The sequence below is a fragment of the Alosa alosa genome, chromosome 10 (genome assembly GCF_017589495.1).
Source record: "Alosa alosa isolate M-15738 ecotype Scorff River chromosome 10, AALO_Geno_1.1, whole genome shotgun sequence".
Classification (NCBI taxonomy): Eukaryota; Metazoa; Chordata; class Actinopteri; order Clupeiformes; family Clupeidae; genus Alosa; species Alosa alosa.
This window is the reverse complement of record NC_063198.1, coordinates 15,604,994-15,632,966: the sequence shown is the minus strand read 5'-3', so window position 1 is coordinate 15,632,966 and position 27,973 is coordinate 15,604,994. Positions and strand designations below refer to the sequence as shown.

Sequence of the window (27,973 nt, the reverse complement as noted above, 5' to 3'; positions counted from 1 at the left end):
ATGACCCCAACCCCCCCCCCTGCACCCCCCCCCCGGCACACACACACACACACACACAGACAGACACACACAGACGGTTTCAGTCAGTGAGCACCACAAGCTCGCCTTCGCTGCGCTCGCCTGCGTCACTGTCGTCTCCCTCGCTGTAGGGCTGTCTCTGGGCCTCTCGGGCCCTCTCCCTCTCCCTGTCCCTGTCCCTCTCCCTCTCTCTGTCCCGCTGCACCGCGTCTGCCAGGCCCACGTCTCGTGCCTGGGCCTGTGCCTGCACCTGTGCCTGCACCGCCTCCAGGCTCCGTGGGGGCAGGTAGTGCTCCAGCAGGGCCGAGTGGAGCGGCAGCGAAGCCATGGAGACGGGCGTGCCGGAGTACTGACCGTCGTTGGACGCGGCTGGATAGTGGAGCTGTGGCTCTAGCTGGCTGTTGGGAAAGACGAGGAGGAAGAGAAGAGAGGATGGGTGCTATGTGCACAGTGAACAGTGAGCGCTACAGTGGACACTCCTTTAGCAGTGACCCCCAGCCCCCAGTCTAGCATGCAAGACTACAGACCTTATACTGGTACACTTCCATATGTGCGTGTGTGCGTATGGGCGTGTGTGTGTGTGTGTGTGTGTGTGTGTGTGTGTGTGTGTGTGTGTGTGTGTGCGTGTGTGGGGGGGGCATACTGTATCTACGGTACTGGAAGGTTAAAAATATTATTTTCTATTTATTTATTTATTTGTTTGTTTGTCAGAGGCCAGGTACAAATTTAAACATCTCCATTTGATGCATTGTACCAGAGTTATCCTTAGGCTAATTTACGTCTGTATTCATTCAGAGTGCATGTCGCCCAGATCAGAGGGTTGTCCCATGGCAGAAGTAGATTGCTTGTGGTTAGGGATCCACCCGGTGGGGTGCATCGCTGGTCAGGGAAGTGGGAGGAGATGGAGGTGGGGGTGGAGGTGGGCGTGTGGGTGGGGGTTGCGCACCTGGTGGAGAAGGCGGTGCGGTGCTGCTCCTGCCGCCGGCTCTTCATCATGGCCTTGTACTCGCCCACGCGCAGCCGCCGGCCCTCCACTATGCACGTGCGCTTGGGCCGCGGCTTATACTTGTAGTCGGGGTAGCGCTCCAGGTGCTGGCGGCTCAGGCGCGCCTGCTCCTCATAGTACGGCTGCTTCTCCTGGTTGGACATGGACTTCCAGCGCGTTCCTGCAGGGGGAGACAGAGAGTCACGGAGGTTAGAGGTGTGGGGAGAGAGAGAGAGAGAGAGAGAGAGAGAGAGAGAGAGAGAGAGAGAGAGAGAGAGAGAGAGAGAGAGAGAGATGGGAGGGGGAAGAGGGCAGGTGGGAAATACAACACTGAGATGCATCTGGTTACATGCCACATGCCATAACCATGGCTTGGTATTTAATGCTTCTTTTGCACTTCTGGTTGGATATCAACTGCATTTCATTGGCTCTGTACCTGTACTCTACTAAATGACAATAAAGTTCAATCTAATCTAATTTAATGTAGCAGCAGTCTGGTAAGACATACATATGGGGAAGGAGAAAAAGGAGAGAGTGCAGGGTGACAAGAAACACAGGGAAAAGGTAGAACGAGTGGAAATGATATGGAACGAAAAAGATCAAAGGAATGAGAGAAAGGAGAGAGGGAGAGGAAGAAACTGAAATGAAAAGATTGAGAGCAACAGAGAACGACACACACACACACACAGAGATTTGGAGGCGAAAGAGGGGACTGGGCATGTAGCGTGAGTATTTTAAGCAGAGCACAATGGAAAGGAATGCGAGTGTTTTCTCAGAGGAAAAGGAGGAGGGAGGAAGGCGTGGGCGGAGGTGCAGGAGGAGGGGTGTTTTCCTGCAGCCCTGGAGGCAGGTGGCAGCTCTTGCCCTGCACTGGCCTGGGCCACAGGATCAGCAGGTGACACACCCCAAACAGACACACACACACACACACACACACACACACACACACACACACACACACGACAAGTGACTACAAATGTTTCTGCCCATATATACTGAGCTTGTGGATAAATGTATATTTATGTATTCATTTATATTTAAATCAATAGAGAAAATAAAGTGTCTGTTTTGGTACAAGTGTATCTATCGGCTGATGTGGAATCAAGCTAACCTGTTTTTCCAACACTGTCTACCTATCAATAAATCTGCTCGCTTATCCTGTTCGTGTCTGTCTGTCTGTCTAACTGCCGTGTGAAGCAGGCCCCTCCTGGCCGGTCTCACTCACCCAGGATCTTGCTGATGCTGGAGTTGTGCATGTCGGGGCAGGCCTGCAAAATGCGGCGGCGCTCGTCTTTGGCCCACACCATGAAGGCGTTCATGGGCCGCTTGATGTGTCCAGAGGGGGCCGTCCGGCTCTCCCCCATCCCCACCAGGCCAGACATGGACATCGTGCCTGAGGAACGACACATACACAAATACAGTCATTAACGGACATTATTCATCATTCCTATATTTTTAATTCCTAAATTTTTATATGAGCACATATTGCATCAGTTTCTCTGGTCTGGATTCCCATTTAGAACCTTAAAAGTACTGTTATTAAAACACAATGATGAAGATACATTATATACATATAATCTAATGAAAACACATTAATGTCCTCATACAAATAGCACCAAAGCTCTTAGGGCCAGATGTACATACATTTACGAACGTAGCGTTATCAGCGTCATGGACACACCCCAGATTGCGAACGCTGTCAGACCCAAGTTTCCGTCATATTTATCATTCGTTCAATCCTTAGTGTAAACTGCACCTTTCTCTGCCTTTCTCCGCCCATAAACGCTTTTTACGAACGTCCACAACTGAATGGCAGCGCCTACATACAAGTGCAGTTGAATGAAGTTGACAACATTAAAAAGAATCAAACGTTTAGCGATCATGAAATAATACCATAATGTAAACAAGCAGGGAGATGATGAAGATCAGTAGTTCTACTCAAACTACTTGTGCACGTAGGCTATGGAAGATTGGTCAAATTTAGCAAGTAGGAAAGTTTAAGTGAATGACGTGAAAGTAAAAGTAAGACATTCGAAAGGCCAACGAAAGTTGAGGTTGCTTTTGGTAGTACAAATACTTTCACCACAAAAACTGGTGCTCTAAATAGCGATTCTGTTGTCTTTCAAAGGTTATCTTGACACATTGAACTGCAATATGGATTAACACCTGCTGGAAGGCGGAAGTATTTAGGTGCAGAATAGACGTGCGCTTTCAGGAGCAGTCTTTGTACATACCGCGGAATACATAATTAAGTAAATACATAATTACTCTTCCCCTCCCATCTTTTTACGCTAAACTCCCACTTTCCTCTGGATCCTCCCATGAATGCATATGCATGACATGAAAAACGCAATCTGCCACTTTCAGCTCCTTCGACAGGCAGTTTTATGCTTTTATCATTGCGCCTGTTTATACATACCGCAATGATTTTACACGCATTACTGGCGAAAACAAATACGCCTGAAGTGGGCGCAAAAGCGTTAGTACATCTGGCCCTTAGTGTCTAATCTACACTGTATTTGCCTCTTTGCTCTTCTTCAGCAAAATTACATAATTTCATTTGTCCAACATTTGTAAAGGCAGTTGTATATTTTGATGATGTAGCAAAATTATGATCTAGGTTTTATAGAGTCCTGAAAACCATGAGACATGACGATTCACTGAAGCAAATCAGTGTAACAATTGAAACAAAATCAAACAAATAACAATAACATCCTGCCAGAATGTCTTTGCCACAGCCTTTCATGCATCTAAACATCACGTGTGCACACAACACCCTAGTGGGCCCAAAGAAATGTCCAGCTACAGATGCCAAGGAGGGAGAGAGAGACTGTTAAGTAAAGGGGGCAGGTGTGTTTGATGGCCCATACCTTCAGAGTCACTGCCCATGAGGTCGTCCCGCACCTGTCGCTCCTCAGGCCGCTCCGACGGGGTCAGACGCCCACCCCGTGACCCTTCCTTGTAATCACCCTGGAAACAGGCACCGAGGGCGACTTTCAGCACGTGCTTTAAAACATGCAGGATCACAAGATGACCACACACACACATACATCGCAAACCACAAAACTTTATATAGCTATACAAAGGTGACAGAGAGAGCATGTTTACCCCTCACATTCTCACACACATATGGGCACAGGGTGAAATTTCCATACTGAGCACTCCTCTACTAGTATAAATACACATCATGTAATCCAATAAGCATCATTAAATCAGCATTTAAGCAGTGTGGGAATCAGTCCCATGGTGGTCCTGCCATTACCTTGTTTACCATGATCAAATCAAGCCGCAGACAGAATATTGACTGCATATATCCTGTTGACACTGACAATGATTCCAACTGTCATAACATGTAAATGAGGAATACACTGTGAAGCTATGTGAAAGTGCAAATGCAAATAGTGGAAGTGGAAACTGTAAATTGTGCCTGTGAATCTGAAGTGTTGGTAGGCCCCAAAAGACAAGGGAAAATGGTCAGAGCCAAAAGATTAACAATGCTATTTCTGACAAAGGAGGGGAAATGACTGGCATATCTGTGGGCTACTGCTGTAGCAGCCTGCACTGAGAGGGTAGCAGCTAACAGGTGTCTGTACATCAAACAGGAGCCCAGCAGTCTGTGTGGGCTGTTAGTAGTGCAGACATGTGCATGTGTGTGTGTGTGTGTGTGTGTGTGTGTGTGTGTGTGTGGTGTGTGTGTGTGTGTGTGTGTGGTGGGGATAGCGGGGTGTTCCCATCTGTCTGTGTGTCCATCTGTGGACATGGGACATGGGTATGAGCATTTATATATGACTTGTGCATCACTATTGGTGTATTGAGTGAGTGTGAGAGTGTGTGTATATGAGGGTGCCTGATCATGTGTATACATGAGTGTTGGAGATCTGCATACATTTGTTGTGTGCTTGAGGTGTCGTGTGTGTGTGCGCGTGTGCATACGTGTGTGTACAAGCACAATGGTGTGATTGTGCAGTGGAGGGACTCTGGGTTCAGTGTGTGTGTTGGGTAAGGCTCTGAGGCCTGTGAGGAGAGAGATGGGGGTCTCAGCTTTCAAGTATGAACAGAAGCCTGGTGACAAACATTCAGCCCCAGGTGCCCTCAAGGAGCCTCCACTCTGACGTGAAGTCTTGTGTGTGTGTGTGTGTGTGTGTGTGTGTGTGTGTGTGTGTGTGTGTGTGTGAAAGAGAGAGAAAAAGAGAGGGTGTGAAGGCCACTGTCGGGCCTTTTTAAGTCGTTGACTCACCGGCCTGGTCGTGCCGTCCCTCTCCCGCTCCCTCTGACCCCTGAGCAGCTGCTGCGCCTCCTGGATCGCCTGTGTCACCACGTCCCCCTCTCCCAAGAAGTCTGAGGATGGAGCGAGAGAGAGAGTGCGAGAGAGAGAGAGAGAGAGAGAGAGAGAGAGTTTGATGTAAGGGCTCAAGTGTTCTCTTGAGAGGATGGCTTTGTTAAAAGCAAACAAAAGCTGAGAAAGAAAGAAAGGAAGAAAGAAAGAAAGAGAAAAAGAATAAAAAAGAAAGAAAGAAAAAAGAAAGAAAGAAAGGACGGAGACAGAAATAGAATGAAAATAAAGACATGTCTGGACTTTAAGTGCCAGGGGAATAATAAAAGAAAGCCAGTGAGAGAAAGGACTCGAAAGTGGGGGTAGAACCCTTTGGGGTTGGACGTGCCTATGTACTGAAAGAGAAAGAAAGAGAGGGAGAGGCAGTGAAAGAGAGAGATACTGAGTAAAGGGAGGGGGGAGAGAGAGAGAGAGAAATACAGGGAAAGAGAAAGAGCATGATAGAGACAAAAAGAGAGACAGAGGGCCTGGAGGCTTGAAGGAGCTTAACACGGGAGAGGAGGAGGAGGAGGAGGAGGAGGAGGAGAGCACATAAGGTGGTGGTGACACATTCTCCGAGGGCCTGTTGGCCCCTCCGGGCAGCGCCAGGAACAGGTTTGTCAGTGTAGGCTGATAGGGAGGCAGGCAGGCGGGCACCCACTGCTCGGCGTGCCAAGAGAGTGGGTGAGGGTGGTGGAAGGGGTAGTGAAGGGGGCAAAGGGCTGGTCAGGGGCTGAACGGCAACTACACAATGGCTACTGCAGCACACCAGTCATACACGAACACACATAACACTACACACAAGCCTATCAGACAGACCGATGTCTCACTATCACTGGAATCACCTCACTAATGACAATCTGATGACAGTGAAAGTGGACATGTATATCTTTCTACAGGTGGTTTATTGGTTAATTTACATACCACCACAAATGTCAAACCCCTGCAAATTACAAACAACAAAAGAAGCTGTATTTTGGGTGCACTATAGCAAGATGGGAGAGGAATTTGGCTTCAGACACACACACACACACACAAAAATATCTCAAGGGCAAATTCATGAACCTTGCGACTGTTGTCGGGAATATTTTCTTCCAGAGGCATGTTCACTACAATCTCTTCTCAAACATGAAACAGAAAGGAAGCAGTGTTCTGAGTGAGTATGATGTATGTGAAATGGAGTGAGAAAGCCTGAAGATTTGCTTATGCGCATTCTGTCAGTGTCACTGTGACTTCTAATAACCCAATGTAAATTCCATTTCATTGACATGCACACGCACACGCACACACACACACACACACACACACACACACACACACACCACCATCCCAGACAAAGTTTAATATTCTTGTGATCCAACTAGAAGAACGACATTTCGCTCCAAATCTATGCCACTTATTTAAAATATTTACTCAGAGGCATTATTCTAAACTCTTCAGGGGTAAGTCCCAAAGACTAATATCAGACAATAAGACTTCCTTAAAGCATACCACATCATTACACACCAGCAAAATATGTGTGTGTGTGCATGTGAGAGCGATAACACAAAGCATTCTGTGTTGTTTCATTCCAACTGTCCAAGCCTGCAACAGGCTTGGATCTGTAATTCTTCCCCTGTGTTCAGATCCTACCAAAGGTATGACAGTAAATGTGAGTGTGTTGGTCTTGTGAACATACTCAGGCTAAGGCGTTGGGGGCTGGGCGGGAGCTCTCGGGACCGGTACCCCCCCTGCAGGTGTGCAGAGGCCAGCTCCATGGCCTGGGGGCTGGGGGTTTTCCCCACGTCCAGCCCCTTGGGCTTGGCCGTCAAGTTCAGAGGCTGGCTGCTCTCCTACGGCACAAAGAGAGAACCATTCAACTCAATGTTGACAAGAGAACAAAAAAAAAAACCACACAATTAGACACACTTGTACATTCAATTCTTAACTGTACCACTGATATGGCATGACAACTATCACTGATCAATGGTGCTTTGCTACCACGGGTTTAAAGTTCAATCAGATCAATGAGAGCATGGATAGGCTACCTGTCGAAATGCTGAGCCACTGGACCTTTTCATAGAGGGGGGGTGTGGGCTTGGGAGGAGAGGCATGGGGTACTCCACTACAGAGAGAGAGACATAACTCATCACGCACAAGCCACTCATTTCCTTAATGCAAATGCAAACAAATGACACTAAAACACATCTACTAAAAAGAGTAATCAATTCTGAGAAAATAATCGATAATAAACCTATTTAAACAAAACTAACAAATGTACTTATGCTGTATATATACACACAAACACAGAGAGACAGAAATAAATAAACAGAGAAACACACATAGGGACAAACTTCCATGAAACATTACTATAGAGTGAGAGACGGAACCAATGCAAATAATCTGTATTGTGGTAACCATAAGAGCAACAATATACAAATACACAACAATCTAGATGACCTTGAGCTGTCTTGCGGAACCTCTCTGTGTCTGTCTGTGTACACATTTGCCCATTTATCTGTATCTGTGTCTGTGTACGTGTGTGAGCACATGTCTCTGTGTGTTTATGTCCATTTGGCTGCTTTTGTCCAAGAGACTTACAGTATATACACATAGTGAAAATAATAGTTTCAGAAAAAGTGGAAAGGAGCATAATAATAATAATAGTAATAACAATATCAATAATAACAATATCAAATGGCATTTATAGTAACAAAAACCATGAACATACAAACCATAACTCTGTTAGAGAATAAGTTTAATTAAGTGCAAGGTGAACGGATGGGTCCCAAAACTATCACAAGAATGTAAAACATTAGGTAACCCGTTGCACCAACAAGGAATCACTTTGGAAAATAGTCTTGACTTTTAGCATTAATGGACGGGTGGCACAGCATCCATTGTGTGTGTTTGTGTGTGTCCGTGTGTGTGTGTGTGTGTGTGTGTGAGTGAGTGCGTGAGTAAGTGTATGAGTGAGTGCGTGAGTGAGTGTGTGAGTGAATGTGTGAGTGAATGTGTGAGTGAATGTGTGAGTGAGTTCTTTAGTGAGTGTGTGTGTGTGTGTCAGTGAATGAGTGAATGCATCCATAGTCACCTGGCTTGCAGGGGATGGGTTGGATGGGTAGGCCCATTTGTGACTCGGAGGTGACCGACATTTGCTGGGTACTGGGATGGAAGGCGGGAATCATGACGTATGGCATGTTCACCTGCTGAGGCAGACAGCACACCACACACACACAAACACACACACACACACACTCAGATCTCCCCCAAAGCTCTTCAAACAGCCAATCACATCACTCCTTACTACATACAGTACAACTACACACAGCCAATGACATCATTACCTACTACATGGAATTGAAAACAGCCCCCAACATCATTACTTCCACTGTGCAATTAGAAACAGCTACGGACATCATTCGTTTGTGCATGCAATTAGATCCGATGGCAAATGACTGATAATGTACTTGGATAGTCCCACTACTACAGATGGCTTGTTGAAATTCAAAATTGCTGTTGAAAATCACCTTAACCAAACCTAACCACAAACCTTAACCAGAAATGGTCCCTAACAGAGTGTCAACAGATTTGCAGGTTTGTATATAATCTAGGCATCTGTAGGAGACCTTGCAAGTGTGATCACCAATACTAATAGGTCTAAGCAATGGGAGTGCAGGGGATCGTGTGTGTTTGTGTGTGTGTTTGTGTGTGTTTGTGTGTGTGTGTGTGTGTGTGTGTGTGTGTGTGTGTGTGTGTGGTGTGTGTGTGTGTGTGTGTGTGTGTGTTGGGTGAGAGTTCTGACCTGGATCTGCTGCTGCAGGAGGTTGATCTTGTGCTGTTGCTGGATCAACTGCTGCTGCTGCTTGGCGATCTGAAATGATTCAAAGTCACACAAACCAGTGTGTCATCAATAAGTGACTGCCGTGTGTGTGTGTGTGTACTTGACTTGTACTGGCAGTCTATCCAGCAGAGCCATATCCACTTATTTGTAAGGGACTATGCCTGCCTCCCTACCAGCCTACCAGACTATGTACATGAATGTTTCTAGTTCATTTGTGATATTGTACGAGAGTTAACCTTAAGGCTAATGTTCCTGTGCACTTAACCCTACTCGAGTGTGTCAGAGGTAGCAGATGGATGTGATGTATCTACCAGTTCCATCAGCTGTATTTGCTCCTTCGGCAGTAGAGGCCTCTTGTACATCGGCTAGAAGCGGTAGGTGTCAGACATGTGTGTAAAGGTGTCTGTGAGTAGTGAGGCATGTGATATGCATTTGAGGTGTGTGTAGATGTACATCTGTGTTTGTACGTGTGTGTGAGTGAGTGAGTGAGTGAGTGAGTGAGTGAGTGTAGATGTACATCCGTGTTTGTACGTGTGTGTGTGTGTGTGGATGTACATCCGTGTTTGTACGTGTGTGTGTGTGTGTGTGTGTGTGTAGATGTACATCCGTGTTTGTATGTATGTGTGTATGTGTGTGTGTGTAAATGTACATCTGTGTTTGTACTTGTGTGTTTGTACTTGTGTGTTTGTACTTGTGTGTTTGTACCTGTGTGTGTGTGTGTATATGTGTGTGTGTGTGTGTGTATATGTGTGTGTGTGTGTGTGTATATGTGTGTGAGAGAGAGAGGTGCCTGAGTGCTCAGACCTGCTCCTGCTGCTGGCGGGCCAGCTCCATCTGCTGTTGCTGTTTCTCCAGCAGCAGGGCGGCCATGTTCCTCTGCTCCGAGTGTGCGCCCAGCAGCTGCTCACGCAGCCCTGACAGCTGGTTTATCATCAGCAGCAGCTGCAGCTCCTTCTCCGCTAGGCTCTCATGCGTGCCTACACACACGCACGCACGCATACACACACACACACATTCATACATACATACAGTACATAGATACATGCATGCACACACACACACACACACAGAAGGACAAGCCAAGACAAAAGTTGAAAGGCAAATTTCACATTTGAGGTGATGTGTCAGGTGAGGTATGAGGTGAGGTGAAGTGAGGTGTGTTCAAAGAGTCACGTCACCTCGGAGACCACTGCCACCTGGTGAGCCTTTATCCAGGAGCCTCTCCTTCCAGTCGGAGGTTAACAGCTTCTCTATGGTCGGCATTGCTGTAGAGAGAGAGAGAGAGAGAGAGAGAGAGAGAGAGAGAGAGAGAGAGAGAGAGAGAGAGAGAGAGAGAGAGAGAGAGAGAGAGAGAGAGAGAGAGAGAGAGAGAGAGAGAGAGAGAGAGAGAGAGAGAGAGAGAGAGAGAGAGAAAGTGAAACGATAGGGTTATGCGCTGTCAAGGTAACTGTGAAGTCGTAGATGCTCCAAGCACAAAGCCTGCTAATAACGCAACGAGTCAGAGAGGACATGCTGTTCTTGTTCCTTTTTTAAAAGTTCCTTTTTGACAGTGACAATCATTACAAAACTCATGTTCTGCTCAAAGAGATGGAAACCAGTTCTATGATGAAATTGAAAGAACCTCAAGGAGCCATTTCATCATTTAAATGCGTGGTAAAGTCATATCACCATATACTGACACTGAATCAGTATATGGAATAATGAATGAATAATGCAGTGTCCAGTTCTGTCATATTCAGTCAGGTGGAGTTGTATTTCCAGTATTTCTCAACCTAATCAATTCTTCACACCTCTTCATCCGGACATCAAAAACCATTCAATCATTCTGATTTGCCATACTGAGATACCTTCATCAATATCTCCATCAATACGTCCTATACATACAACAGTTATAAACTGGAACACTTTTCTCAACCTTTTAAAATGTGTTGTATTAGGTTGACTTATACACCAGCAGCAATAAATAGTTTGTGCCTTTATATCTGGTGAATCCTTGCCAAGAACAGGTGCAGCGCTTTGCAACAGTCTTCATCTTGGGTGTCATTTCACAACCTGACTGATGGGCCTCAGACAAAATCATTTTTATACCCAGAAGGAGATCTATACTTTAACCACTCATATGCAGTACTTAATTATGAGCAATTAGACTCAAAGAAATGGTACCACAGGTTGAGGAATAAAAACAGTTGAGTTGAATACTTATGCAAATATTATATGTCTGTTTTTAATATACTTATTTGTAATGTTTGCAGATAAATGACCTCTATGACCTTTAGACCACAAATGTATATAGTGTGTATGTGTTTGTGTACATATGTGTACTGTGTGCATATGCTGTATGAGTAATATGCATCTGTAACGAGAATATGGTGATGACCTTCAGGGGACTGAATAATTTGCAAGGCCCTGTATCCATGGTTAAATGTGCTCTGTAATAAAACAGTGTGTGGTTAAATGTCATAGGCAATAAAAACCATGTGGGTGGAGTTTAAAGATGAGCACTGAGTCACTCATGGTGAGGAAACAGTGGGACTGGCCACAATGGCTTTGTAAAATGTCACAGTAGCCCTGGGAAACACCATAATGCTTTAAAGAAAATCCTTTCTATTAAGTATTATATTTTTGAAAATCTAAGCAACTTTAACTAGTGGCCCTAAAGTCAACTACATTTTTCTATTTAGTTGAGGTTCATCTACAGTAATATGCAAGAGTAAGAAGAGTAGCATACTAGCATCAGTAGCATCAGCAGTAATATACTGTAAAAAGTAGTTTGGTTATTTGTGCAAGAACACAAGGGGAAAAAAGCACCGAATTGTAGTCACAAACTACAGTTTCAGCCATTCCATTATACGAACAATTAAATGTCTTTGATTAAATCAGCCATTGATTCCCCTACTGTGGTGGTGTGGATAGGTTAGAGTGGTGGAAGGGATGGCCTTTCTCGGCTGACTGTGTGACCTGCTCATACATTTGTTCAGGTAAATGGTTCTCCCTAGCCATTCCAAGACAAAGGCCTTTCACAAAAGCAATGTCAAAGACGAAGACGAAGGAGAGCGATAAAAACACAATGGTGTGTTTGTAATATTTATTGAAATCTACTCAAGAACAGTGTCCATGTCCATGTATTATATGTAAGTAGCAACATACATGAAACACAAGTTTTACTTATGTACAGTTTTTATGTACAGTTTTTTTTATTTAATTATCTAGTTGATCATTTAAGGTTTCTGTGAATCTCCCTACTTTGGAAGTGCGGGGGGAAAAAAACTCATTAAACCAGAGGTGCGTTCAAACTGCATACGGAGGCGAACGGTTGCAAACAGTTTTCTGTTTTCCACAAACATGTGTGAACCCTCACAAACAATTTGAGAAGGTAGCTTTCTGTTAAGATGGAGTGTTTACACAAAATCATTCAAATGTATCTGTTCAGACAAAAATGTGAACATGTGAATTTGAACGCACCTCAGGTGAGTGGGAGATCTGCGTTGAGTGCAGGTGCGACTCACCTTCACCACCATTGGGCTGGGCGTCCTGACGCTTAAAGCTGCTGGTCACCCCCTGCTCCTGCTCTCTGAGTGGTGAGCCCTCCTGGATGTAAGAGACAGGTTAGTCTGAGGCCTGCCCCAAATCCCTAATCAACTTTCATTTTGCACACAGGTCTCGCACAATACATTGTGTTAGGGCCTACGCATCTTTATGAGGGACACTGCTAAGGGCTACAGAGACACACTGACCAGTTCCCTTACGATCAGCTTGCACTGATGTTTGGGACCTTCCATGACAAGCAAACAAGTAGACTCATACCGAGGTTGGAGGGCGGCTGGGGGGCATGGCTTTCTCATCTGTACGTTCGACGGGCAGCGGCGAGGACCAATTGTCGACTGGAGACGAGCGCTGGGGCTCCCTCCCCTCACTGGAGGCTCGACCCCCACTGCTGGACTCCTCCTCCTCCTGCTTGATGCTGACGCCCACCATGGTCACATCACTGGCGTAGGGACGCAACGCGGGAGAGCTGGGCTCGCACATTCTGGACAGAGACAGGGCCACATAGAGAAGTGAAGACTGAGCTTAACAAACAGATTGGTGTGCTGGCAGGTGTGCCATCAATCTGATCCCAAAATCTAATTTTCTGCCAAAGAAAGAAAGAAAGAAAGAAAGAAAGAAAGAAAGAAAGAAAACAACCAATATGCCAATTCGACTGCCAGATTGATACCATGACACATTCTCCCCCAGTCTGCGGTCTACCTGTTCTCTTATCTCATAACGAGGGCCTGCCATTTTGGCACAGCGACCCAATCTCATCTGGCCAAAGGAGTTCTGATTCACTGGCAGACTGCTTTACATGTACAACAAAAGAGCCCTGTAGATGGGGGACACTGACAGTTCCCAATCACAATGCTCTCAAGTAACACCACCGAGCGATTACTAGTCGACAGAGGAAGAACGATTGGGTGAGGAGAAAAAGGATAAACTCTAGTGAACTCTATCAGTTTGTAACTCCCCCACCCCAACCCAACCACCGCCATACGCAATGTAAAAAGAAAGAAAACAAGCCTGAACAAGGGGTAACACACACACACACATATGTATATATATAATATATGTAAGAAAAAAAAAAGAGAAATCCATTGTTGCTGAGAGGGAACAAAGGAAGCGTTGAACAATGGGCATGAGGAGGACAGCGGTGGCCGGCTACAGGAAGCTCGCCGGGTTAACAATGTGTGCGGAATGTGCCGACCGAACACTGCCTCATGGCTCGCGCCGCCAGCGGTCACCCTACAGTGATTCCAGCTCAGTGCTCGATGTTATTTATTTACTTACTTACTTAGCCGCATGAGTTTGGACCTCAAGATTGTGCTCCTCTATAGAGCTTCTAGTGAGACTGTTTCCTCGCTCTGGTTTTTTGGATGTCACGGCTGTTGAATGTACTAGTAGTACTGAAAGGTTTTGGTTAGTAGATACAAAAGCCGTCCCACAACACACACAAACACACACACACACACACACCATTCTGAAGAAGACAGGTGCCATTCCAAGACTTTCACCTGATGTCACTCTGGAATAATGACTACGCGACCACCCACTAACATCCACATGAACAAATAAAAAAACAAATAAGGGCATACTTGGCATCCCTGACTGACAGACAGTGCAATAAAACATACTGAACTAAACTGAACACTGGAGATAAGCGGTACACTAACAAAGGCATCGCTTCTCTTGTTCTCCCACCCACATTTCTGTGAACTTATCATAGATAAACATAAGATAAATCCACACTAAGTATCATGGTCTAGGATTTTGGTTAGCTCATTATGAGACATTTGACATGAAAGCAGATAGACTTCGATGGAAGCTGTAAATAACCGTCGAAATAACGACCATGGTTAGATAGCATCAGATCCATGCCATATCCAAGCAAACACATCTGACATCAAATACTACTGTAATATTGATATGTGCAACTGTTTTGGTTACCAAACAGGTTGTGAAATGAATACCCAAAATTGGGCCCAGAGGTGCAGTCAATGCAAATTGTTATGTTTTTTTTTTTTTTTTTTTTCATTGTTGTCTCACACAAACAATAATGATAACAACAGTCAATGCCATCAGTGCAAAAGAAAAAAAAAAAGGCTCAAATTGACAACATGGCTAAAATCAAAAGGCTCTTTCTCCAAAACACCTGCACACCAGAACAACACTTCCCACACCGACACCTCAGACACACACAGACTTGAGAGAAACAGCAGGCCCTTGATTGATGTGCTCCTGCCCGGAGACCACCATTCTTTACACACGAGATAGCAGGGAGGAAGCCCGACCTAGCCTGACAGTGCACCATCCTCCGACCACGTTGTAACATCTGAGGTCAGTGAGAGACCACTCAGCTGCTGAAAAAAGGGCCATAACGGCAATCCACAAAACCCCTGGAAATCAGACAGTGCTACCTAGAGAGAGAGAGAACTATTTTTTTTTACGAACCTGCTGAGTCTGTGACTGGCACTTGTCCCACATGCAAAGCCCATGGAGCTAACAGTTGACTGCCAAAGCTGGTAGCTGGGGGTGCAGGCCATGGTGCTGTAGCGCAAAGAAGAAACAGATCGAACACACTTGCATGTGTACACACACACCAATTCTGTGGTGTTGGTGTCTGTGTCATCACCTTGTGTGCTGGACTACAAACACAGGCTTTGAGTGGAAGCTTTTTGTAGGCCATAACATCAGTATTTGCATAAAATAGAAGCCTGATGCGGAAGAGCCAATACGAGTCTGCTAGTGTTTGACAAGCTGTGGTTTTTTTAAACCAAATAAAATATGGAATGCTCCTACTGAATTACTACAGCTGATTTATAGAGATCATGGCATCTTGGAGGACATTACTTTTTGTGTCTTTCAGAACTAGTTGAGCCAGATTTTAAATATTAATGTTTCCTTGTTCTGGTTGGTTGATAGGATATGAAATCTACTTTAATTTCAAATGTAATATGTAATAATTGACCAAATAATTGATTAAAAAAAATCTGCTCTTCATTGTACACTTTATAAAAAGTATCATGATCAGTAATTTAAAGCAGTAGATTTGTTCTAAAACTAGCAAGCTACCTGTGTAAAAATCATTTAAAACGTCTCGGAAACAGCACCAGCACTCAGCTGGCACTGAGAAAAGCTTGATAAAAAGCTTACTAACGTGTTTTGAAAAAACTATTGATGAGGTCATGTTAAGAAGGCTTCTCTTCCACATGATCAGGGTGTTCTGATCCTGTGGCAGACAGGTCACATGACCATAAACCATCACAAGTGATTTGAGGATGATACCAACAATTACAAAAACATACCTCAAAAGGAGACAAATTGTTGCATAGTGTTGCTTTTGAAGATACACTGTTGTCTTGTTATAAATAGGGTATGATCCTTCCCTCATAGAAATGACTGCCGGACATATTTATCTGTGTAGGAGTCACAGACATACCTGTAAATGAAGAGTTTGGTTCCAAAACGCTATATCTCCATTTTTAAAAAGTAATTTAATTTAAATGTGTAAATTGTGTAAAATTGCAATTGTGTTGTTTTGATTAAGTAAAGATACATCAAGCAACAATATCCAATTACTTAGAAAACAAAATGTAAAAAATTGATTTAATTCATTAAAATGGAGGATAAAGTGTTTTGTAACCAAACTCTTCAAATAGTGTTTTAGGGTGAACAATAGTATCTAATCTAAATGTGAGAATTCAATATAGAGACTTGAAAATAAACGAAGTAATACAAGTGAGTTGAAAACTTCATATTTCACACTGGCATGGCTAAAGAAACAATATACAGATTATCTTTTCTATTCAGAGCGAATATTTGAATAATCAACCTCAAAGCCTTGTTTGTGTTGCACAGTTAGACAACTGTCGCAAAACTCCAGGAACATTCTTTAAAGCCTAGAGGACAGAGATGGCCCAGTGTTTCTAGGCTTAACCACACACACACAGTGGCACATTGATTAGCGATCTGCGCAGATAAGGGCCAGATGGGATACACAGACCGGTTTTGTGTGGGACAGTGGTTGCAGGTGAAAATGGCACCCTCTTCCTGTTTGTTTCCTCATGCTTATTTGAGGGGGGGAAATCCCAACCCCACACCCACCCCCACCCCCCATGTAAAAGCAGCACCTTCATCACACAGGCTTTGATAGCAGGAAGAGCGAAGGAAAAGAGCCCACAAGATGCAAATGAACATCTGAAAAGCACACATTACTGAAGGACAGGTCCCCCTTTAACATGTCAGCTGCAACCCTTACAATGGGAGATGTGTTGGTTGGCTTTCATGGAGGCGTAAAAAATGGTTTCGAAGGGAATAAATGAGTTATGGGTTAACCTAAAATAATAGCAGCCTAGCAGCCCATAGGCCGTCATAGGTGACTGGGTGCATGGGGGGGCATGGCTAAGTCCAGAGGAACAGCACAGCAACACACAGCACAATCAAATGTTCAATGGAGCAGATAGAGCGCCAAGCGGCAAACGCACACACATACACACACACACACACACACAAATTAGAGATCACATGCTCTTTAGAGAACTTGTCTAAATAAGATATCTGAATGAGCTGATGACACAACCATGCTCTTCATGACAAAACAGGGGGTGGGGGGGGGGGGGGATGGTCACTGTAGCTCTGCTTCTATTTCTCCTCATCCCTTTCTTCTCTTCCTCTTCTTCTTCTTCTCTTTTTTCTCTTTCACTGCTTTTCAGAAACACAGGTTAAAAAGCAGGCTCCTTTTTATCCGGCGGCTGTGCAGGCCTGAGACAGCGGCGGCATTGTGAGGCCGAGCGAAAGGCTACTGTGGTATTTATCTGCAACACAAGAGCGGCAAGACGAGGGGGCCGGCTGAATGGGGCAAGAGCACAAAACACACTTAGAATAAAGAAAAATATAACAAGAGAAGAGGAATAAAAGATGTTTGTGAAGCGGCATCACCCCCCTCCTCTCCTCACTCTTGCAAAAAGCCCCCCCCCCACCTCATGCCCCTCAAGGCAAGAAAACACAGAAGGCAAAGACATTAAAAATGGGCAAAGGGTTTTTGAAGCCTCCACTGACACACTTCCAAGTTACATTTCTGGATTTAAAGAAGGACTCTTCCTCTTATTTCCATTATTTATGTGTGTGAGTATGTTTGTTTGGCTTAGTGAGATTGGGGGGTGTCTCTAAAAGCAGTGGATATGGAGTTGGGGTCGAAAAAACATCAGCAAAAGTGGTGACGTTGCCAATCCAGGCCATCTCCTTTTGTCCCAGTGATACAACAGGTAATTGTAAGGTGACCAGTCTAGTACTGCAGAACTGATCCCAATGGAGAGAATGACAGGGATTACCTTTAAGGCTCCACTAAACTTAAAAGCCAACAACAGCCTTTCTGAGTCAAGCATCCCAGTTAGCCAAACAGTTAGCGCGCCATAAGACTGCTTCGTAGAAGCTTGGTAGGACAAATAGATATGAGACCTCAACAACTTTGTTAAAGTAAGAATGAATTTGTGTCACTCTGGTCTATTTCAATGTCAAATATAGACAATTCCTATTTACAGTACTTGCCCCCCTCATCACCAACAAGAGTCATCTGTGAAGATTCACAGTCAGGCCAACCAGCCTGGCAGGTGCGTGGAGAGAGAACATGAACGATGATCACAACTGCATAGGATACACCAATGTCTCCATCCCAGAATCATCTATATACCTCTCCAGACACGCTGTACAGAGAGAGAGAGAGAGAGAGAGAGAGAGAGAGAGAGAGAGAGAGAGAGAGAGAGAGAGAGAGAGAGAGAGAGAGAGAGAGAGAGAGAGAGAGAGAGAGAGAGAGAGAGAGAGAGAGAGAGAGTATCTGGAGGTGTTCAACATAAGGAACGTGAACGAGGAAGGAAAGCGTGAAGGCCTTCTAAAGCTATAGAACCGGTGTAGTACCTAGTAACGGGCACACCGAGAGGAAGGAGGTCAGAGCCTTCACCTTTCAGGACATCCTGCAGCCCCGACGCTCCTGCCCACTCCGTCACCTCGCGAGCGGCCCACCTCACACATGGACGGATGCATCTCGAGCACTCCCTCGCCCCTGCCGTCACAAACAGGATACACACACTCTCCACACGCATTGAGCTGAGGTGGCGGAGGTCATAGAGGAGAGAGAGAGAGAGAGAGAGAGAGAGAGAGAGAGAGAGAGAGAGAGAGAGAGAGAGAGAGAGAGAGAGAGAGAGAGAGAGAGAAGCAAGCTCGTTCTCCCTCTTAAGAATTGAAAATGTAATGCATAAAGTCTCAAAACCAGACTTCTTTCTGAGTCTGTCCATGAATCACGTTGTGACAAAGACACAGATATAAGATCCAGAAATTGGTTTCTATGAGAACCTCACATAAGTTTGAGGAAAATGTCAGCCCTGACAAAAGACAAAATAGCAAATGAAGATAAAAAAAGAGAATCTCACAGCAATCACAACACACACACACACGCACGAGTATAGCTCACATTTCTGAGTTCATTTCCTACCCACAAAGGGGTCCCTCTCTATCATATTCGCAGCAGCTTCACCACAACCCTCCCCCCTCCCCCCATCCCATCCCTTTAGCCTGCAGCAGGTGCAGGCGGGTCCGGAAAGTGTGTGTGTGTGTGTGTGTGTGTGTGTGTGTGTGTGTGTGTTTGTGTGTGGTGGGTGGGGGGGGGGGGGTTGTGGGGGTGTGTGGGGGGGTGGCACTCAGTTAGCAACCCATTTTTGCCATCTTGCTTCAGTTAAGCACACAACTGTACAACCCCTGGCATCAACACTCAAACTAACAAGAAAAAAAAGCAACGGCACCCAAGTCTCTACGGCACTTCCCTGGTGCATGAAGCGGAAGCCCAAACCCGGCCGGCTGCCAAAAAGGGCCACGGATGCTCACAATCACACAGGAGAAAAGTGTCTCTCTTTCACACACTTTGCCAATTTCTTTTGTTTCAGTGGAAGGGGTGGGCCACCTGTCAGTGAGAGAAGTGGCCAAACCAGTTCAAAATCCCACAAAAATTTTAAGACAATGACTCAGTGAATGGCATTTCTTAATGTAAAGTTTGCCCTCTCGGCAGTTCCTAGAAAGGCCTGTTTCAACAGTAAAAGGATGCTAAAAGAGCCAGTCAAAACACACCCATTTATGAGTTATTTTTCTTTATGTTTAACTTTTTTACACAGTAGAACAAAACTATGAAACACCACATATGGAATATGAAATAAGCAAAAAAACTAAATGTAAAGTAACACATTTTATATTTTAGTTCTTCAAAGGAGCAGGGTGGTGACTGCTGTGATGACAGCTATTGGCATTTTCTCAACCAGATTCTGGTAGTCACCTGGAATTGTTTTCCAACAGTTAAGCAGGTGTTCCCATACATTGAGCAGCTGTTTCCTACTTTTTCTCACTTATGTTTATTGAAAAGCATTCCAGGTGATCACCCCGTAAAGCTGGTTATGATAATGCAATAGTGTGACGAAAGTAATAGTGTGCAAAGTTGTCATCAAGATAAACAGTGGCAAGATAAACAGTGGCCATATGAAACGCTTATCTGTTCAAACTTTTTTGTTATATCAATTTGATGTATTCAATTTTGCTCTACAGTATAGAACAGACACACACACAAACAACAACAAACACACGCACGCATACACACACACACAGAGCAAACAACTGTTGGAAAACATCCAAAGACAAGCACAAAAAGCACATAAAAAGACCATGTCGAAAATGTAAAATATGGTACGGCATGCACAACTGACAAAATAGTGTGGACTGAAAAAGCTTGAAAAGCACACTGGAAAGTTAAGTTAGGTGGTTGCTGTTGAGTACATAGCAGTTTGTCTTCCATTAAAGATCTGATGCAAATATGCAGCTAGGTGTTTCCGTGTTTGTTTGCCCGCATGTGAATGCTCCAGTTGTGTTCGCGGAGACTGTTGTGAACTATGTGTCTCCATTACAGTGTACATTTGTGTGGGAAGGAGAAGTGAATAAACAAATACCTGGATTCTAGTGAGTGAGTGCTGTCACACAACGCAAATGATGTTCAAACAAATCCAAGAGGTAGATCAGCAGGAAGACCACTGCTTAAACATGAATGTAAATGATTAAAAGACAAGTTTTTCTTTATCTCTGTGATACTAAATAAACAATAACAGCAGAGCACTATACAAAAAAACCCTTGAGCAGCCTCTATGAAAGAGACTATTTTGCGCACTTGAAAAAAGTGTCACGAGTGTCAGAACAAGAACTTTGTCAACTTAGGTGTATTATAAACAGGCTTTTTGTATACTGAGCTTCAGTTGTGTGTAAGAACATGCCAATAAGACTCATGTCTGTTAATTAATTCTGACTGTAAATGTATTGAATAAGACACTGATTAACAACTACAAAACATTGTGAGATCAAATACAAATGATACAAAAGCTCACAAAAGAACTATACTGAAAATGATTGCTCACTAACAATGTCACACATTGCTTAATTACATTTGTTGTGTTGTTTATTAGTATTTTTTGTGCAAAACTGACATTCACACATCATAAGCCTGATTAGTACAATTACAATTAAGGCACAACCATAACTCAAAAATGCAGCCTGTACATGTTTAAAACATCTCACGACAGTATCAAACTTTAGTCAACTCATATTCCAAATGCCAAATTGTGCCTCCTGATCCCTGACCCGCCCAGCTAAATATTTCTATGGTTGGGCTTAGGTGTGGGAGAATCAAGTCAGTAAAATATCCACACCTTTGTAGTGCTACTTATCTGTCTTATATTATTCATAGTTCCATGCCAAAGACATGATCTTAAAATTGCTTACGCAACATTCAAAGAAAAAAGCTGAGGATATTCTGCCATTTTTTCCACTTAAGGTCCGACCTGTTTGATGGTTGTGAGTGAAAGAGTTTTAATTTACAAGGCCGGCTTCCGTTCTTTTTCGCAACAGGCAGATTTATAGTGCTTTTGGCAAAAGTGTACAAAAAAATAACCTCACGGTACAATTTCTTGAATATTGTAATTATAAAATTGCTGCTGAGAAAAATAACTATTTGGATCCTATAAGGCAATATAAATAATACACGTGAGTAGACAGAGAGAAATGATCTTTGGGGGAAAAAAAATCATTGTTTTCATTATTTTAATGAAACATATTGGCCTTAAAAGAAGAATGTAGTCTTAAGTTCTATGAAATAATAATAGAAAAAAACATTAGAAAAATCTGAAAATCTAAATAAATCAAATTGCACATTTTCACAAAAAAACTTCTTCAGAGCTGCACGTAAATGTTTGCTGAAAACTGTAACCATGTGCAAACAGCTTGCGGATGAATTGGAGCAGCTTACCTCATAAATGACAGCAGACAGAATAATGAGGATTGTTGCTTCTTGTTTGTTCTCCTCTCTTCTCTCAATATGCCTCTGAGAACCTGTGGGCCATTCTTACACCAGAAGCTACGTTTTTTTTTTTTCGTTTTTTTCAGCAGTACCCTACTTCCAGCTAAGGTGGGTTTACCCTGAAAAGTGGGCAGGTGGAACAGTGATGGATGGAAAGGGTGTCACACACAAAGGGCTCCCTGAATTAAAAGCAACGCACACTATTTAAATCATGCCTAATGACAAACGCAGGGAAAAAGAAATAAGGTATCTGTTTCTGCTCTACCCAGTTGTTCCAGGCAAACTCTAAAGCACACTTCCTAATGTCACAAACTGACTTGTATTTGTGAAGATTTAGACATGGATTGAAGTTAAGTGATATGTCAACTAAGACTAACAGGTTTATATATACTTAAGTCACCCCGATGAGTTTTACAATGGCCACAACCAAACAGTTCCTAACAGACAGTCTAAAAACACTTCACTTAGAGAGTCGTGATGGAGCCATTGATGTTATTTTACACAGGACAAAACAAACAAATACTGCTAGCTCTTCTGTGCAGTCACCTTTTTGCTGGCCTTCATATAAAACTGTTGCAGTGGGATTAATACTGGGTTTTCTAACAAGGCTCATATAATATAGTCACTGAAAAACATTAAACTAAGATTACGATTGATGGAATATATACATAATCTTCAGAATTATCACTGTATTTTGACCTTTGATTTCTATGGCAATGTTAAGCAGTGGTAAAACCATGCCGTTTCCTGTCTGACATCCTTATTAATTCAGATGATGAAACAGGAAGTGAAACGCAATCACTTAATCTTACACACAAATGAGTAATTGGCAAAGAAGACATGCACAGCATTTCTTATAATTTTTTTTTTGCTCTCACAGAACAGTACTGTAAAAGTGGACGAAAACATCTTAACATCCGACAGGTCGACCACTGCAGTTGAGTTATGTCAACAGAGCAACTCTGCTCTGCAGGGAACATCCACATGGCCATCTGAGACCTCACCTCTCATTATAATCTGATGTAGTCAAGTGTGAGGTCACCTTGGCTGGTGGACAGCAATGGCTACCAGCTTTAAACTCAGACACCTTTGAACTACGCTCACTTTCAGAACATGTCCCGTCATCACAATGTGATGATACATGGACCAACTTTTTGAGCAATGTGCAACCACATAACAGGTCCATATTGTCTGATTTCCCTCATTTGAATATGGATGGTATGGAGGTACTTGTGTGGGTCAATATCAGTGAGAACACCAGAACCACCCTACAGAACCACCCTAAATTGCCCATCATGCCCATCAAAACGTGTGCATCATCAGCTACACACACAGCTATCGCCTCCCATCTGGGGTCAAATGTCAACCCGGTCACATTTCTAGAGCGAGAAAAGTAAAACTAAATCAACACACGGGTGGGGCAAGGGCAGTACAAACATCAACTAAAGGCTCAGTGCGCACCTACACGAAATTCTGCGTCACGACAAAATGAAGGCCTTACATATCACCACAGAGGGGAAAAAATTGCAGCTGTTCACAGGCCATCCAAACAACGATAGGGCCCACGGGTTGACTTGAGTCACTTGGGAGTGTGTTTGAATGGGAGACGCCTTCCTGTGTCCCCTTCGTCCTGTGTATCCCCTGCCGACAGGCGTAGAGGACAAGCCCATTTACCCGTTGATTAAGGACAAGGCCCATGCCTGCCCCACATAGAACCCTGCCACAATGGTGGTGTGTGTGGGTGTGTGTGTGGGTGTGTGTGTGTGTGTGGATGTGTGTGTAAAAAAAAGGGATAAAAGGGAAGAAAAAAGAAAGAAAGAAAGAAAGCTGGATCAACAGAGATCAGAGAATGTAGATGAAGATGAAGGTCAAGGATTGCCTGCTGACAGTTAGCTTTGTACTGATTCAGACAGTGTGACGCAACACTCACAGCCACTTTTGCCAAACTTCCCCTTAATAAAGCGGTCACTCCAGCCAGAATGTGAGCTTCAGGTGCTTCGAGCAGCAACTGACCTCCACCTGGAGGATAGGCACAGAGAAGCAGCTCACTCATAGAGCCAAGACCATCCATACCAGACAGACACACTGTTATCACCGGTCTTCATCATCATCACCAGTAGCAGCAGAAGCAATTGTTCATTTTAACAATTAACACCAACACTATAATGAACTTAGTCATCAATTCCAGCAAATAAGTGAATTCTAATCGTGCAATGAATAAAACCAAAGGAGAGATTTGAGTCACAAAAGACAGATCATGCCACACACAAACAAGTGCGATTAGTGCCTTCAGTTAGTTTAATGTCAAATAAACACAGATAAAGAGGAACAAGGTGAGTGAGTCAGAGAAAAGAGGGAGAGAGAGAGAGAGAGAGAGAGAGAGAGAGAGAGAGAGAGAGCATGTCTCAAGTTAAGGAGGTAAAACTTTTCAGATCGCTTGAAACCATACTGTATACAGATTGAGAGAGAAGTTTCTCTTCCATTCATTATCTCGAAAGAAATCAAGAGTAGTTATCTATGCGACAAGAGTCGGAGGACACAATCCCATCCAAAAGCCGTGTGCCTCTGCGCATGGAGTTTCCAAATCTACAGGCAAATGGGTTGACTGCCTGTCAAACATCGCAGGTTCCTGTCAAAGCGCCAGACCCAAAGTGCCCCCTAAAACTTATTTTCCACTTAGATCTAACGCGTTGCTGTAAGACTATTTAATTTAGTTAAACATGGATCCTACCACAATAAACAATAATAATGCATCTGTGAATGTGCGTCCGAACGCAAAAGGGACAACTGTGATTATATTGAATAAGGCACAATGGCGAGTAATTAAGAAGAAAATCTACAATCTTCTAGCCTACTTTGTAGCAGCTGAATATACATGTTGTTAATCGATTACGGTGTATCGAAAACAACTGTTAGTGGTTGATGAAACGCTTGTTTTGGGAAGCGCAAAAATCTCCGGTTTCGTAGCAGCTTCACGTGGGAAAAGGCAAAAAAAAACGCCTTTAGATGAGGGAAACAAATGAGGGTTAGAAAACTTGCTTCACAAGTCTCGATTCTCTAGACTTACCACTCCAGAGAGAACCGTGCTGCCCAAACTTCTGCCGTCCCTCCAGTGCTTTTCAGCGCGCTCTCAGCCACATGCAAATCGTGGAACACTGCAAATCTAACCACAGCGAGTCATGCTATCAGTCGGCATTAAGCGAAGGCAACTGGACAGGCGCTGATTGATCTCCGTTTCGTGACCTCCACTCTCACATCTTCCCTTGGTTCCTGCTTCTCCCTAGACTGCGAGTGACTTTCTCATGTACTGTTCCCAACATTTTCAGTCTCCTGCCATTCACCTCCCTCTTAAAGGGAAAGCACGGCATAATTTGCTCGTCGAGACAGACACCTTAAGCCTCTCGCGGGTGTGGTGGATAGAGGTGTAGAAAGTATGAGAAATATTTACATTGGGCTATGTAAGCTTTCAGTTTGTATTTTACACAACTTGCAGGTTGACAGTTTAACAATTAACATGGTATCACATAAGCAAAGGATCCCTTGCTTGCAAAATAATTTAAATGTAAATATTTGACAGCCTGTAGTATAATTTTACTTATTCATGGTAACCTCTGAACTGTATGGTAACTCTCTTTAAAAAAAAAAAACTGCCCCTAACTGAATCTGCAGTTAGTCATGTGCAGCCAAAAGCTCCTGTGAAGACCGAAAAGTGCACATGCCAACAAACCTTGTCAGAGCACTGAGGTGACACTCAGCACCATGATAGGCAAGCAGGAATGATAGGCAATGAAGGGCAATGGAGGGCTCTGGCCTCCAAAGTGTTAAGGCTGGTGTTTTTATGTCTCTTTTCCTCCACCTCTCCCCCCTGTGCTCGCAGCAAGCCACTGGCTCTCGGGGTGAGGGCCCACAGCCGATGTGCCAGTCCTAATCCCCTCTGTTCCTGCCTTTGTGTTGGGCCCCAGCAGGAAGTGAGTGCCGGGCAGACAACAATTAACAAAAGAGCTGTGAAGAATACAATTAGCCATCAATAGGAAACCACAGGCCTTTGTGCCTGTTTCCATGGAGATGCTTGACTAACCACTATTCCAGGATTACAGAGCCCCCTTTCCACTTCTCCCTGTTCTTGCTGGCTGCCCTGTCTCTTTCTCTCTTTTTTCTCTTTCTCGCTCTCTCTCTCTCCTCTCTATCTCTTCTTTTCTCTGCTTTCTTGTCATTTCTTTTCTCCCCCATCTCCTCCTGTGCACACACACCTCTTTATTTCTGTGTCAGCCTCTTGTCACTAAGCAACTCGGGAACCCTACACGAGCACTCCCACCTTTGTTCCTCCTTACACTTTTCAGGTCTTCCACTTTTGTCTCTCCCACTGAGCAGAGGTGAAGTTGGCAAGTTCTCTCTCTCTCACTCACTCATTCTTTCTCCCCTAGCCTCACCCCCTCCCACCCCAACCTCACCCCGACCGCCTGTTCTCTCTCTCTCTCTCTCTCTCTCTCTCTCTCGCTCTCTCTCTCTCTCTGTCTTTCTCTCTCTCCCCCTCTGTCATTTGTCCTGAGCCCTGAGGATTAAATGAGCGTGGGCTTTGTGTGGACCAGGAGAGAGGAGGAGACCCGGCTCCTCTCATGTTCCAGACACACAAGAGACGCTCCCGTGGAGAAACCCTCATTGTCCGTTTTGTACACTCCACTCTTTAATGGACACCCTAGAGCCCGGGGGACCTGAGCGAGAACTCATTGGCATCTCCAGCGATGAGGAATTGATCCCCCATTAAAGAGCTAAGGGGCACGGGCCAGAGGGGGCATCAAAATGGTTATGTTTGCATCCTTCACATTCCAAAGAGGTGATGGGCACGTCTGCATGCACCGCTAGTACCAGAGGAGAGACCTTTGTCACGCTGTGTGTGGCGCCCTACTAGTTGAGTCGATATCATGTCTTCATCACACCTGTTTGACTGCTTAAGCTTGACTAATTAAGATGCAACATATGCAAGAATGTTCCGTGCGACAGCGGAGAATCATAGAGTCAGTCTGGGTGATGTGGTCCAGGCAGACAGGTTCTCACAGTAGGCAAAGGCCTCCTATCCTGCTGCCATCTACAAAATGAGCACCATCAGACCTCACGCATGCTAGCATCAAGACAGACAGCTGACGTCAATTTGTCTCCTAAGCCTCCAGGGAAGACTGTTAACAAAGTCAGCTCTTGGGTTGGGGTGGTCCTCAGTACAGATTGTACTGGTCCCATTGCAAAATCACAAACACTAGAACGAGACCTGAAGGAGGTGTTATGCTCGTAAGAGACTGTGACTGGATTGACATTTTGCTTAACTTCAAATCTTTTAATCAGTAAAGAAAACCAAAGCTTTGCTTCAACTCAGAATAAATGTCTGGTCCAAATAAAGTGTAGTCTAATTATAGGAAATAGTGATGTGGGGAGTGCAACACTTTGTAGTGCGATAAGCATCAAGACACGGAGGTGAATTTCATTATTTGAAAAGTGAACCAGAAAAAAAAGACTTGCGCACAATTATCTAATGTGTGTGTAGGCTTTGACACTTGATAGCACAGATGTATCGTTGCATTCTCTTCCTGTTTATAGCCTACTCCCCGTTTGTGCAGAGATGACAGCCTCTTCCTTCACCACCTCGCCTGATGGCAGAGATCTTTATCAAACCACAGGCACTCTTGTCATCATTATGAAAATAACTGTGGAGTTTGAACAGCTAATGAACTTTCTTGGGCAGGAAGCAGAGTTTTTTGCACAGGTGGAACTATTTCCATTCAAGCAAACAACAACAACAAAAAAAACAATTAGACAAGTAAACTAATAAAATAGCCACTCACTAAGTATTATGGTGTCACTGTGAAGCTGAAAAGGTCGCTTTTACATCAGGTCTATGCAAAGCATTGAGTTCATTTCAGTCTTCATGACTTT

The 27,973-nt window shown here is 44.2% G+C and overlaps 1 protein-coding gene across 7 annotated transcripts; it reads right to left on the bottom strand.

Annotated features, from left to right (window-relative positions):
- Positions 1-39: 39 nt before the first annotated feature.
- On the bottom strand, positions 40-25,392 carry LOC125302438 (transcription factor SOX-13-like). 7 transcript variants are annotated; one of them, XM_048255606.1, is made up of 15 exons: positions 25,116-25,392; positions 23,979-24,067; positions 12,943-13,165; positions 12,645-12,726; positions 10,317-10,403; positions 9,943-10,115; positions 9,100-9,168; positions 8,389-8,503; positions 7,343-7,419; positions 6,994-7,147; positions 5,241-5,341; positions 3,874-4,009; positions 2,229-2,396; positions 965-1,184; positions 40-416 (listed from the first exon to the last, which is right to left on the bottom strand). In XM_048255606.1, exons 3-15 carry the CDS (start codon positions 13,162-13,164, stop codon positions 80-82), a joined length of 1,941 nt encoding a protein of 646 aa, XP_048111563.1. In that variant the 5' UTR covers position 13,165; positions 23,979-24,067; positions 25,116-25,392; the 3' UTR covers positions 40-79. The 7 variants fall into 7 exon arrangements, with proteins under 7 accessions (XP_048111563.1, XP_048111556.1, XP_048111559.1 ...); XM_048255599.1 differs by lacking the exons at positions 23,979-24,067; positions 25,116-25,392 and adding exons at positions 15,121-15,216; positions 15,975-16,214; XM_048255602.1 differs by lacking the exons at positions 23,979-24,067; positions 25,116-25,392 and adding exons at positions 15,121-15,216; positions 15,975-16,214 and having other exon boundaries at positions 3,874-3,973.
- Between the last annotated feature and the right edge of the window lie 2,581 nt (positions 25,393-27,973).